General features: G+C 41.5%; 1 protein-coding gene across 2 annotated transcripts; it reads right to left on the bottom strand.

The window, feature by feature from the left end:
- Positions 1 to 3,056: 3,056 nt before the first annotated feature.
- LOC119567048 (UDP-N-acetylglucosamine transferase subunit ALG13 homolog) lies at positions 3,057 to 13,618 on the bottom strand. 2 transcript variants are annotated; one of them, XM_037908690.2, is made up of 4 exons: positions 13,444 to 13,618; positions 12,952 to 13,114; positions 11,300 to 11,438; positions 7,245 to 7,825 (listed from the first exon to the last, which is right to left on the bottom strand). In XM_037908690.2, exons 1-4 carry the CDS (start codon positions 13,522 to 13,524, stop codon positions 7,714 to 7,716), a joined length of 495 nt encoding a protein of 164 aa, XP_037764618.1. In that variant the 5' UTR covers positions 13,525 to 13,618; the 3' UTR covers positions 7,245 to 7,713. The 2 variants fall into 2 exon arrangements, with proteins under 2 accessions (XP_037764619.1, XP_037764618.1); XM_037908691.2 differs by lacking the exons at positions 12,952 to 13,114; positions 13,444 to 13,618 and adding an exon at positions 12,905 to 12,929 and having other exon boundaries at positions 3,057 to 7,825.
- Between the last annotated feature and the right edge of the window lie 946 nt (positions 13,619 to 14,564).

The following is a 14,564-nucleotide window of genomic DNA, read 5'->3' on the forward strand; positions in this document are numbered from 1 at the left end:
TGTCATTTGTGTTTCTCAGGTGTTACTAAGGGGTGTAATTAGACATCAAACATGTACATGCAGAACTTTAAAAAAAACTTATTTTAGGCAAAACACTATTTAAAGGAGTGACATTTAATACCAATTGCACAATTACATGATTATTTAGTAGTAGAAACAAAATATTCTATGTGAATATTGTCAAGGCTCACACTCTTCCAATTAAACCTGCCCCATTTTTTAAGTATCTGCTTGACATTTACAGGACAAAATACTGGTAGAGTAGTATCGTGTAATTGATGGGTGGTATTACCAATCCCTCTCCCCTACCTTTGGGGAAAAACCCCCTCAAAGCCCTCTTTCTGGCATTTTTGTCTTTCTTACTCTCTTTTTCCATGCTCCTGTAAGTGCCTATGGCGAGACTGTTGAAGACTTCTGTTTATTTGCAGAACAAATACTGCAGGGGCAGTGGAAGTGCAAACCTCACACCACACTAACAATGTACCTTCACCAGGTGGAACAACGTTAATCTGCATACCTATTCTATCCTTGGTCTCCCTGTTGATACTACCAATTTGAATGAGATTTTTAATATGTTCTATGAGGGCCCCTCTTCCTGTTGTGGACTAAAAAACCCCTTTGCAATAGAGACATCTCAGGAAACATCTCAGGAAGAGTGAGATTCATTCAGTTCTTCTTCACACAGTGCAGTCAACTTGTGGAACTCCTTGCCTGAGGAGGTTGTGAAGGCTAGGACTACAACAGGGTTTAAAAGAGAACTAGATAAATTCATGGAGGTTAAGTCCATTAATGGCCATTAGCCAGGATGGGTAAGGAATGGTGTCCCTAGCCTCTGTTTGTCAGAGGATGGAGATGGATGGCAGGAGAGAGATCACTTGATCTTTACCTGTTAGGTTCACTCCCTCTGGGACATCTGGCATTGGCCACTGTTGGCAGATAGGATACTGGGCTGGATAAACCTTCAATCTGACACAGTATGGCCATTCTTATTCTTATGTTCTTATTTGAAGAGAAAGGGTAGAGTAGGAACTGTAATAGTTTTGCTGACTGATGACTGTTAGATGGGCTGATTTTGCCAGCTATTCCACAGAGGCATACAGAGCTAGCCCCCTGGGAGCAGCTTGCAGGATGGAATCTTGGTTTGGTTATTTTCTTTGTAATTATTTTTGTATTGTGCTTTTAATTGTTGTCACGGTCACCTGAAGCCTGGATGGGCATGCTTTTATTTTGCTGGTTTTGTTTTTCTTTAAATTAAAGTAAATAATTTCAAATAACCCTCTTTGAAACTTTTGTTTACTATTGATTTGGGCTGGATTTGAACTGGCAAAGTAAATGCACTTTCAGAGCCCACAAGCCATATGATTCCCCCTAAATGTAGAGGCCTCTGATGGTTTACTAGAAAACAGTACAAAAAGATGACCAGAATACTACAACGAGAAAACAAACCAGTCCTTTTACCTAAAAAATGAAAAACATTAATATTACTGTAAAAACTTATCAAAGACTGTTCCTTTAACTAAAAATGATGAAAATGCTATGTCCTGGAATGGAAATACTAGTGCTTAGAAATGGCTAGAGTGTCTGATCAATAAAAGAGAAATGGTGACTCGTACAGAGATTCATATAATAGGAAATCAGAAGGTTACAGGTGTTTAGATGATCCAGGATGAAATATGAACAGTGTCCGAGCAGTCAAAGACCTGAACAATTTTTGGGGAATAGGTACTGAAAACATTGTAAAGCACATAATTTCATTTTCTATAAAGTGTTAATAACCTGAAATCTTTTCCATCTCCATCCCAGCCTAAAGCTCAGGTCAGAGCAAAGAGGATAATATCTGAGATATTAGAATGATATACAAACAGTATTTTTCTTTTTCATGACATATGAACAATTAAGTAATAACTAGAGCTAGTCTGGAGTTTTCCAACTGAATATTTTTCACGAAACTCTGTGGGAAAGGGTTGGTATTGACAAATTTCCCAATTTGAATTTTTCGTTTTAAAAAATGTTTTGAAATTGTCAAAATGTTTCAAGATTTTCAAAACAAAAAGTTTCATTTTTGGTTTGAAACAACTTTTTGTTTTGAAAATTTCTGTTAATTTATAATCTCCAAAAAGAAAGGTTAAAAAAGGTTGAAATAAAAATACAAAGTTTTGGAATTATCAAAAGGAAACATTTCATTTTACCTAATCCAAAAAAACCCAATTCAGGTTCAGTTCATAAAAATATGAGATTTATAATTTGTCACAATTTGTGGTAGGATAAATTTCAAAATCATTAAAACTTTCATGGGATAGGAAAACCATTTTCCACCTAGCTCTAATAATAAGATAGCCTACTTCATGTGTCTACCCCTACCAGCTGGCCACAGTGACTGTACAGTCTGTTAACTTCTGATCCAGGTTTTCACTGCAGTTAACAAATCAAATTAGTCTAACTCAGATGAGAGCAGTCAAACTGTGAAATAACATTCAGATTGTAGTGATTGGATTGTCCGCTGAGTTGTGTTCACTTGAACTCTAGATTATAACCCTTGACAGGCCAGCCAAATCAAGTTAAAGAACTACCATGCTTGAGTTCATAGTTTTTGTGTATGGATGGGATTTGATCTGGGGGCAACACTCAAGTTATAACGCAGGTTAACTCTGCAGTGAAGCCAAGTCCCTAGACTAAAGGCAGCCTGCCTTAGTACAAGTGATAGATTCTTTTAGTGCTGGGTTTGATCACATCTAACAATGTTGGTGTCTGGATATGTGACCAAGAGTTTAACACAACTGTTTAGCCCTGGTTAAAATTATTTTAAAATAGAGCTTATTTTAAATTAAACCTTTTTTTTAAAAAAAAACAAAGTGCTGTTCTCTCTCCATAGACATTAAAGAACCAATCACACTACTTGAAATAATAGTGATTTTTCCTGGGGTGCTTGGACTAAAATTTCCATCCTCAGCTGTTGTGCACTGTGTGGTATACTAGTTGGTTATCACACTCCCACCTTCGAGGATGCTGCATTTCATTGGTGCTATGTGTGCATATGTATACATATATACTGAGCCTCTCAAAACAATGTTTTCTTTATTTGATATAGGTGTTCTTTCTGTTCTCAGTTGGTGGAATTATTGGCACTTTTACATTTCAACCTGCATGAACTCCGACACGGACTTGCAGCTATATAAATAAATCAAACCTGGAGTCCAAAAAATATTTAGCCTATGTCTGGAGTAGAAAAACAGGAGTTTAGGATTGACCATGACCACCTAACACATATAAGCAGACCTTGCCCTGTCTACACTAGGTGAAAACTCCTGTATAATATTGTATTTTTAAAAATGTGTTTGCGAACATGGTTTAAAACACAACCTATTCACCTTGCCTGGACAGGTCTACAATGTTGTAAGAACCTCTGATTGAATAGTCTGTATTTTTCAAAATTCTGCCAAACAAAAGTATATTTAACCAATAATACGTTCTGTTTATTGTGTGAATGTTTATTAATACCCACACCGTAAACATAATACATACAAACTAAGGCTGTCAATTAATCAGTTAACTCGTGATTAATTTTTTTAATTGCGATTAATCCTTTTGAGTTAATCGTGATTAATCACACTTATAACAATACAATACCAATTGAAATTTATTAAATATTTTGGATGCTTTTCTACATTTTCGATATTGATTTCAATTACAACACAGAATACAAAATGCACAGTGCTCACTTTATATTATTATTTTTGATTACAAATATATGCACTGTAAAAATGATAAGCAAAAGAAATAGTATTTTTCAGTTCACCTCATACAAGTACTGCAGTGCAATCTATTTATCGTGAAAGTGTAACTTGCAAATGCAGATTTTTTTTGGTTACATAACTGCACTCAAAAACAAAACAGCGTAAAACTTTAGAACCTACAAGTCCACTCAGTCTTCCTACTTATTCCACCAATCGCTAAGACAAACAAGTTTGTTTACCTTGATAGGAAATACTGCTGCCTGCTTCTTATTTACAATGTCACCTGAAAGTGAGAATAGGTGTTCGAATGGTACTTTTGTAGCTGGTGTTGCAACGTATTTACATGTCAGATATGCTAAACGTTTGTATGCCCCTTCATGCTTCAGCCACCCTTGCAGAGGACATGTTTCCATGCCAATGATGCTAGCTAAAAAAATAATGCATCAATTAAATTTGTGACTGTACTCTTTCGGGGGAGAATTGAATGTCTCCTGCTCTGTTTTACCTGCATTCTGCATATATTTCATGTTATAGCAGTCAGGGATGATGACCTAGCACATGTTCGTTATAAGAACACTTTCAGAGCAGATCTGACAAAATGCAAAGAAGGTACCGATGTGAGATTTCTAAAAATAGCTACAGCAGTCGACCCAACATTTAGAATCTGGAGTGCTGTCCAAAATCTGAGAGGGACGAGGTGTGGAGCATGCTTTTAGAAGTCTTAAAAGAGCAACACTCTGATGCGGAAAATATAGAACCCAAATCACCAAAAAAGAAAATCAATCTTCTGCTGGTGGCATGACTCAGATGATGAAAATGGACATGCGTAAGTCCGCACTGCTTTGGATCGTTATCAAGCAGAACCCATCATCAGCATGGAAGCATGTCCTCTGGAATGGTGGTTGAAGCATGAAGGGACATATGATTCTTTAGTGCATCTGGCATGTAAATATCTTGCAACTCCAGCTACTACAGTGCCATGTGAACGCCTGTTCTCACTTTCAGGTGACACTATAAACAAGAAGCAGGCAGCATTATCTTCTGCAAATCGTAACCAATCTTGTTTGTCTGAGTGATTGGCTGACCAAGAAGTAGGACTGAGTGGACTTGTAGGCTCTAAAGTTTTACGTTTGAGTGCAGGTTTTTTTTGTACATAATTCTACATTTGTAAGTTCAACTTTCATGATAAAGAGATTGCACTACAGTACTTGTATGAGGTGAATTGAAAAATACAATTTTTGTTTTTTACAGTGCAAATATTTATAATAAAAAATATAAAGTGAGCACTATACACTTTGTATTCTGTGTTGTAACTGAAATTAATATATATGAAAATTTAGTAAACATCCAAAAATATTTAAAACAAATGGTATTCTATTATTGTTTAACAGCGTGATTAATTTTTTTTAATTGCTTGACAGCCCTAATACAAACCTTACTTTACTGTATTTATTCACAAAAATTTACATCACAGACTCCTTGCCTTGCTTTTCTGATGCTATGACATGTAAAAAAACCCTCTCTGTTGAAATAAAGATATTAGCAGAAGACACATAATTGAAATAAAGAAATCTGAAATCTGTTGCAGAGAGTGTGTTCATACTTTTTTTAGGAAATTATAAAGTTGAGCCAATTTTCCTCTTTTCAGCTCTTAATATGCCAAACAAAGCTTCTGTTCCGCTCTGTCCCTTTCACATATTTGTTGCATGTCCAAAATCACACAGCTAAATTTGGGAAAAAATATCAAACCAAATTATAAACTGTTAGGAGGCAGGGGCTGTCTTTTTATTAAGTATGTATGCTGCCTAGCTCAATAAGCATTCATGAAATAAAATTAATTTGTTTCCATCATTTGTGGTCACATGTACTGTGATATTTGGAACCGCATCACTGTCAGCTTTCAAATACAAACATTTAAAGAATATTTAGAGGAAGAGCACTTTAATTTAGACTTTAGGTTAGCTTGTATCCTAGTTACAGGGATCAGAACCACACTAAAATATGGTTGTTGATATGGGTGTAACTAGAAGGGTGTCAGTCAGTGTGGACAGGGATTTTTTTCCTCCTGAAAATTGTGCTAGCAAATTTTGTTGAAGACTAACTTTTTAGCAGTGTACAACTACGTTTGACTGTTTGCATAAAACAAAACTCAACCACACTGCAGTGATCTGGGAGAAGCAGTCAGAACTTTGATAACAGCTATGTATCAACATAAGTGTAACTAGTACAGGTCTGTTCCAAGTGTGGACCAGGCTATATTACGAAAGAAGCTGCTGTGGTGGAGGACCTGGTTTCACATTAATTTCCAATATGGTTAAAACACTATGTGGCCTTATAGATGGGATCAGACGATGCTGTTAGTACCTGACAGAGATTGGGGCTTTACCAAACTGTAGAATGGATTTAGTAATAGTTTTATTCACTTCATTACAACCAAAAGCTTGTTCTAAAAATAGCTTCTTTGGTTGGTTTTAGGACTGCATCTTCCCCCCCAGTTTTGTTCACTTCAGTAGGCTCCAAAACTGATCTACATAGATCTTAATTATGTCATCTGACTTAACCATTCAAGGTCAGCATCTGTATTAGAGTATTAATGGAAATCAGCCAAAGACATAAGTCTCTCCAAGTTCAGCTGAAAAGTCCTCCAAGATAAGTCTGTGATTTCCTTGATGGCAGCTGCAAAACCAGCTTTTCGGTTACAACTGACAAAGTTGTTACCTCCAGCCTGGTACTGCGCAACATAAACAGCATCCAAAACACCAAGATCTTTAGTGAACTTTCTCACATTTGCTGTGCCACCATCAGTTTGCATGAAGAATTTATGCACCATGATCTTTCTATAATGGAGCTTTAAATTTTGAATGACCCCTTCAACCGTAGTCTGGTGTAGAGAAATTGTACTGGGCAGCAGAAAATTCAGTTTCACATTTGTAAATTCTGGAGTAGGGTGGGCTGAACAATTGAGAATCACTGCAATTTTCCTCTTCTTTTTCCCCATCTCTTTGTCAATGTTCATAAGCCATTCAGTGAATCTGATGGCAATCATTCATGCATTCCTGTTTGCTTTATAGATCATAGACGGGGAGGGGACACAAGGAAAACAACATGGCATTTTCCGGTTTTCAATCAGAAGAATTTTCATTTTATCTTTGCCAATTTGGCTTGGACACACAAGAACAGTGACTCTTTCCTTTACTATTTGGCTGCTAATGATGACTTTTTAAAGGCCAGAATTTGGCCAAGATTGAGGGTAAGACATCTGTTGTCCAGTGCTTGAGTTGAGATACCAGTATCTCTCTCAACATGGCTCCATTTAAATGCAATGGTAGTTCATGCTTTCCGCCAGCAAAGCCACCTGTTGACTGGTTCAAAATTTTCAAGTCCCATTTCTGTTGCAATGTTTTGTGCTTTCCTGATCAGTAACTCACCTGTAATTGATATGTTCTGATGATGTGTATGAACAAACCAGCACAGAAGTGCCTCCTCTACCCCCTTCTTTTTCCCCACCTGTTGCCATTTTTGATTGTAGTTTGAACCACTGTGCTACTCGTTTAGGATCTCTCTCTTTTTCTTTAAGATCGTACTCACAGTTGAGACTGAAAACTGCAAGGAAACATCTTTTTGTCTGTTAGCTGGATTTGCCATCTGCTTTATCAGCTGGACTTGTCTGCAAGAGTCAAGTTGTGGGTCTTTAGTTTCTGGCTCTCCTTGACTCTTTCTAGATAAGTCCTTTAGATATAGTTGTCAAACAAAAAATAACCCTATACCTCTACTGACAATGTGTTAACTGAAGCATGAAGCCAGTAGATTTTAAATTGGCATTAAATGGGAAAATATTTAATGTCAGCTGAAATTGAACAGGCATATTTATGTTCAGTTGATACAAAAAGTGTTGGTCCCAATAAGTGGATTTTCCTATTAAGGAAGTGACATTAGAAGAATTTGACCACATACTAACATTTTCATTTTTCTGGATTAGTTATTCAAATCCAATAACTCTATCCAAGAATGCAGCAAACTTTTCTGGCTGTCCAGGAGGAAAGGGTTTCAGTGTTGACAAATCGATTGACTTCAATGACTCCAAAAGGGTGCTACAAAAACAAAGCAAAAACAAAGGCAACATGAACGATTAAATACTGCACATGGGGGTATTTTGTCTTTCACTATTTTTCTAATCTAGCCTTGAAGCATGCATGCACATGATTCCCTTTGGCATTAGATTAGCAACAAGAACACACATTAGAGGGAAAAGAGACACCACAGGTAGAAAGAGAATTAGTGTCATGAAACTGATACTATTTCAGCACATGACTACTCCTGGGGGAATTTTGTGCCCTGCATGGGGGGCGGGGGGTGGGCACAGAATTCATACCTTCCGCAGATTTCTTGGCTCCCACGCAGAAAAATGAGGGAAGCAAAGAAATCTGTGGGGAACACATGCCCCTTCCTTGGCAGCCCGGGGAACATCTGCTGGGAGCAGTGGTCAGCAGAGAGCAGATCTCCGGGAGGGGGGGAAGGCTGGACATGTCTGTGGAGAGACAGTAAGGTGGTGGGGCTGGGCGCCTGCCTGCATGCAAATAAGTGAGAGAGACTCACTCTGTCCCTCTCCTCGCTATTGCTGCATCCTGGGCTTTGACTGGCATAGGGCTGTGTGAAGCTGGCTCTGTGCCTGAGGCAGAGCAGAAATGTAACAACTAAACAGGTTTCAGAGTAGCAGCCTTGTTAGTCTGTATTCGCAAAAAGAAAAGGAGTACTTGTGGCACCTTAGAGACTAACAAATTTATTTGAGCATAAGCTTTCGTGAGCTACAGCTCACTTCATCGGATGCATTCAGTGGAAAATACAGTGGGGAGATTTATATACATAGAGAACATGAAACAATGGGTGTTACCATACACACTGTAACCAGAGTGGTCACTTAAGGTGAGCTATTACCAGCAGGAGAGTGGGGGGAGGGAGCCTTTTGTAGTGATAATCAAGGTGGGCCATTTCCAGCAGTTGACAAGAATGTCTGAGGAAGGGGAGGGGGGATAAACATGGGGAAATACTTTTACTTCGTGTAATGACCCATCCACTCCCAGTCTCTATTCAAGCCTAAGTTAATTGTATCCAGTTTGCAAATTAATTCCAATTCAGCAGTCTCTCATTGGAGTCTGTTTTTGAAGTTTTTTTGTTGAAGACTTTTAGGTCTGGAATCGAGTGACCAGAGAGATTGAAGTGTTCTAAGGTGCCACAAGTCCTCCTTTTCTTTTAACTAAACAGGCAGGCTGCTAATGTTCCCATTGTTAGTTAATTGTTCCCATTTTCCTCAATTAAGGCTCCTTTACCTTGCCATAGTGGTATAAAGGAGCCTTATTGTAAATGACAGTAAGGGAATTCTCAGCTAGGAAGGTCTGTATGGGCTTTCTCGCTTTTTCTTCTGTGCCAGAGAGGCACAATGGGTCAGATTACAGCTCAGGATCTATTTTACTTATCCATTTAAAATAAATGCAGGACAATGACTAACAAAACTGTATGACTTTCATGTGTGAAAGTCTGAGCGATTTAAAGCAGCAGTCTACTTTACAGTACACCAAACACCAAAATAAAAGTAATGTAATGTAAATGAAAATCCAGGATTATAACTGGAATGCAGGGTCTTGGTTACCAAGTATTCATAACATAAATTTCATGTGTTTAGAAAATGCTGAACAATTATTTTGATTTTTTTTCTGTGTGGTATAAATAAATTACCAAAATAAATGAAACTGGTGTGATTATATTGCATTATTTTGACAAATAAAATATCCAGAATTTTGGATTTTTTGTTACAGAATTCCCCCAGGAGTAACACGACTAATGGTTTTTCCTTTCAATGTGGAGCCAGATTCAGAGTGGGTTAGGTGCTGTCCTAGGTCAAAAACAACCCTACATTCCCTTTTTTATCTGCCCTTCAGATCCCTTCTCAAAATTCTTCTTCCACTAAACATTTTCACTTGGTTATTTTTGTGTCTCATGGTAGCAGTTTTAAATTTACCAAAACATAAGAAATTACCATGATAACCCAAAGTTCCCAAACATGAATCATAAAACACATAACATGTACCCTAAAGCTTTCCCACTGTCCCTTCTTAATTTTTCCTGAATGATTTTTCACTTATGAAGGACAATAATATTAATTGTGTTATCTGTGTTTATATTAAGTTTAAGATTCTTGAGAGGGAACTTCATCTTATTTTATTCATTAATAGTACCGTGCACATATAAGTAATAAGATTACTTATATTTAAGACACTTGTGAATGCATTTCACAGTATCCAATCTGTATCCTGTTTTTCCCTTCCTAAGATCTCCTGACTACAGACATCCACACAGAGTCTTGACCAGGTGTTAGAATTAAGTTGACAGCAGAAGCAATCAGTGTGCAAGACAAGAGAGCTTGTGTCAGATCTAAATGGTTATTCCACAACTCTGCCTCTGGGTAGGATAGTGGTTGATCAACCCAAATTTCTGATGTTGTTTTAAGGTTGTATTAAACATGAAGACCTAAATCATTTCAAACAGAAGCTTCTGAAGAGACAGGGCCTTTTATTAATTTACCTTACAAAGTATGTTACTTAGATCTATTGGCCAGTGCTGCTTTCTACTAACTTCAGAGGTTTGGATTTGTATGTTTTTTTTTTTCCCCCTGAACAGTCTGAATAACTGCAACTCAAATGCTCTCACTTTTGCTCTGTTTAGAGTGTTCGTCATTTAATTGGAATCAGTAGTGCCCTAAAAAATGATAACCTTGGAACCAGATTTTCAAGGGTTTGGTGAAAGTAGCACCAAGCATAACTCTAGGTTTCAGAGTAACAGCCGTGTTAGTCTGTATTCGTAAAAAGAAAAGGAGTACTTGTGGCACCTTAGAGACTAACCAGTTTATTTGAGCATGAGCTTTCGTGAGCTACAGCTCACTTCATCGTAGGAATAGCGGTCAGTAGGTTTCCGGTATAGGGTGGTGTTGATGTGACCATCGTTTATTAGCACTGTAGTGTCCAGGAAGTGGATCTCTTGTGTGGACTGGACCAGGCTGAGGTTGATGGTGGGATGGAAATTGTTGAAATCATGGTGGAATTCCTCAAGGGCTGTAGCTCACGAAAGCTCATGCTCAAATAAACTGGTTAGTCTCTAAGGTGCCACAAGTACTCCTTTTCTTTTTAAGCATAACTCTAGTAGTAATCTACCCTGGCAAAAATATGTACCAGTGGTAGACTAGCTCTGGAGGGATCAGCAGAACAGCAGTTCTGCTGTTTGCGGAAGAGTTACTTTTTGTACTTTGATGTACAGTTGCAGAGAAGAGATTCTCCCCTCCCATAAATCTGTGTGTTGTAAGTAATACTGTAAAATAAAACTGTGAAAACTATGCATAGCACAATGGGGTCCTGGGCCATGACTAGGGCTCCTATGCACTACCTTAACACTCATAATGATAATACTTGTTCAGTCAGGATGGCTGCTGTCAATTTCTTCTAAGGGAACAAAGTGAGAACAGTTGGCTGTACCCCTAGAAAGAGGCACAAATGATATGAAAATATGTTCCATACCTACAAGTGCAGTAGAAGAGGTGTCCATCTCTGTATAGTTGCCTGGCTAATTCTAGCTGATGATTGTTCATCAGCTTTTCATTTACAACCACCAAGAGTGGTTTTCCTTTTTCCAGTGTCTCCAAACAAGTGCCTGCACCTACAGAAGAAACCAGTAATATGAACAGTATTTGCACATGTGCATCCAAGTTTCACCTTACACTCTTGCAGTAAAAACCAATTAACCCTGAAGTATTTACTCAGGCCAACTCCTATTATACTGAATGATTCCACTGACATTTGGTTTGAATGGGAGTTTTGACTAAAATTTTACAAAATTTAAACTGGGGACTGTCACGGAGCCATAGGATTGGTGCTGTGCCTCCAGCTTTGGAAAACTCTCTAGGAAGAACACCATCAGTGTGCCAGTCCCCCATTGGGTCTCACTCTTCCTGCACAGCATAGGCCTTGTGGCCTCACTGCCTCCTTCGACTCGACCTCTGGGCTCCAGCTCTCCCGTTTCACACTGTGAGCTCTGTTCAGTGAGTCCAAATAGCTAAACTCCTGCTAGGGACTTGTCCACTCTTTGGGAATTAATGCACCTCACCAAGCATTTGCAGACACACTCAAACTGCATTGTCAAAACATTAGGGTTTATTAGTCAACTGGAACACAGCATAGGAAGTTTTTAGGGCAGCATAGGCAACTGAATGTTAAACGATAGACAATTCTGGTTAACTCAGAGTCCAGACAAGCTGTAGTGACCCACACGGTTCAAGATCTCTTTCTCTGACCTCCTTAGAGCTAGCCTACCTGGCAATGCTAAAGTGCTGCCGTGGCCGCGCTTTAACGTGACTTGTGTGGTCGCGGCACAGACTGGGAGAGAGCTCTCCCAGTGCTCTAAAAAAACCCACCTGCACGAGGGGCCCGGCTCCCAGTGTTGGTGCACTGTCTACATTGGCGCTTTACAGCGCTGAAACTTGCTGTGCTCAGGGGGGTGTTTTTTCACACCCCTGAGCGAGAAAGATGCAGCGCTGTAAATTGCCAGTGTAGACAAACCCCCAGTCAGTTCCCAGGTGAGAGAGGTCTCCTTTCAGCCGCCAGTTCTTATCCCCCACCTCACAGCTTTGCCATCCTTTGTCCTTGAGCTGGTATGTTGCTGAGAGGTGCGGAAATCTCTCTCCCTCTGGGTCACTGGCTGCTAGTTGTCACTATCCTGGTGATTGGATTTGCCACTATCGTCTCAAATCCTCCATTAACATGGGGTCAGCCTCTGCCAGTCCTTTTCCAATACCCCACTGACGCTCAGACAGCGAGGTGACATTCATACGGATGCCCCTTAGCCTGCCCTGAGAGCAAACAGTCCTTTTCCACCCATTGGGTAACAAGGCAGCATACAGGGGAAACCAAGGCACGCACCGGAGTCATGAAACGAGGACAGAAAATCCCCACTTCAGCACAGGGACAACGCTACAAGCTCTAAAACTTGCCCGTGGCCCCTCAGGCTAAGCCAGTTTGCCTGGCCCCCGCCCTAGAGCAAAGACAGCAACGCCAGCGCTTCAGATCACCGGGGCTGCCCTGCCCCGGCTCACAGGCAGGCTCTCGGCAGCCGCCCGCGGAGCTCACCTCCCTGGTCCCGGGGCAGCTGCCTGCGCCAGACGCCGCCGCCTTACCCGCGTGGCTGATCACCAGATCCGCTTTCTCAAGGTCCTCAGCCAGCGACTCCTTGAACCGGAACACGTCCAGTGTAAACGCCGCCGTGCGGAACGGGGCCGGGGCCGCCGCCCCTCTACCAACCTGCAGGACGAGTCTGCCGTAGCCGAGGCTCCGCAAGACCTACAGCGGGTCGGGTGGGAGAGGAGTGGATGTTACCGCGGCGACGAGAGGGCTGGGTTGGGCCGCCCCGCGGGGCCAGCCCCGCTTCTCCCCTCGCGCGCACGAGCCGGCTCCTGACGGGCGCGGCGCCGGCTGAGGGGAACCGACCGCCCCGCGCGGGAGCCAGCCCCGCGGCCCAGCAGACGCTCCCACCCCGCGGGCAGGGAGCAGCCGGGGCGGCTGGGGGCCCGGGCCCGGGCCCGGGGGTGGCAGGCGGGAAGCCGGGAGCCGCGGCAGGCCCAGGGTTGCACTAGGCCCCGCCGCCTGTGGGAAGGGCGCCGCGGCCTCACCTGGAGCGTCTCCGGGGCGGTCACCGCGGCGATCAGCTCCTCGAAGCTGGTCGTCCCCACGGTGACAAAGGCCGATTTCATGGCCGGCCGCTTCGTCTGCCCGGGCCGGGGGCGGCCAAGCGGCGTCTCTCCCGGACAGCCGGGCTGCGGGCGGCCGCCAGGGGGCGCGCTCGGTTCAGCGAAGCCGGGCCTGCCCCGAGCGGCGAGCCCCACGCTGGGCGAGCGGCCCAGGGGGCAGCGTCACCCCAGTGACATATGGTCGGGGGGTCCATCACACAAATGTTACCCGCACACAGACGCACCGACATGGCCCCCCTGTCCATCCCCTGTGAACCCTGAAATAAAGGTAACCAAAGCAATCCTCAGCCTGCTCTCAGAGCCAGGTGTTCCTTCACTGCTACGCACAAAGTTGCTATTTGGTGTTGTTTTTACCCAGCAGTGGGGAGATGCTTTCCCCAAGAGACAGGAGCTAGGCTGGGGCCTGGAGAATGGACAAGGAGCTAGCACTCAACGATCTAAGTTTACACCTAGTCTGCTATTTTCATTTTTGTTACTTATTTTTATCACAAGAATTCCTGACCAACTGTGGCCTCTAGACATACTCTACATAGCTTAGATAAAGAGCAGAGATTTTCCTCTATGCCATGCTCCAGTGCCCTCAATGTCAATGAAACAAACCACCCTGGAAAGACCAGAAATGGGGAATACCCACTCATTCCCGAACAAAACTGTGGTTAATGGAGACCTGGCAAAGACTTATCTCTTCCTGTGTGCTTTAAGAGCCCACCTACTCTCTTATTCATGGTTTTCATTTTATACATGGCTTAATTTTAATTTTTCAAAGATTTTAGCAAACATCCAAAAATTTCACAAAATTAGTGTTTCTGATTCATTTCACTGTGCAGAAATGGGAGACAGAAACAAAGTCCAGACAAGTCAAATTTGGATAATTAGCCTTCAGATAATCATGGTTTATTTGTAGGTGTTACTGCAGCACCTACCGCTGTGACATCTGGCACAATAACTGTAAAACCTACTCCTTTGCCATGATTAAAACACAGTTCATTTTTGCAACTTTTTTTGTCCCTGCACAGTTAACTCAGGCTCTTAATCAGCTGTTG

This window comes from Chelonia mydas, chromosome 9 (assembly GCF_015237465.2).
Source record: "Chelonia mydas isolate rCheMyd1 chromosome 9, rCheMyd1.pri.v2, whole genome shotgun sequence".
Lineage (NCBI taxonomy): Eukaryota > Metazoa > Chordata > Testudines > Cheloniidae > Chelonia > Chelonia mydas.

Excerpts from the sequence above, each read along its gene's own strand:
- LOC119567048 (XM_037908690.2), bottom strand. The coding sequence starts at position 13,524 with ATGAAATCGGCCTTTGTCACCGTGGGGACGACCAGCTTCGAGGAGCTG. Across the intron at positions 13,115-13,443 it reads CCGCCCCGGAGACGCTCCAG|GTCTTGCGGAGCCTCGGCTA; the intron begins GTGAGGCCGCGG and ends GACCCGCTGTAG. Across the intron at positions 11,439-12,951 it reads TCTGGTGATCAGCCACGCGG|GTGCAGGCACTTGTTTGGAG; the intron begins GTAAGGCGGCGG and ends TTTCTTCTGTAG.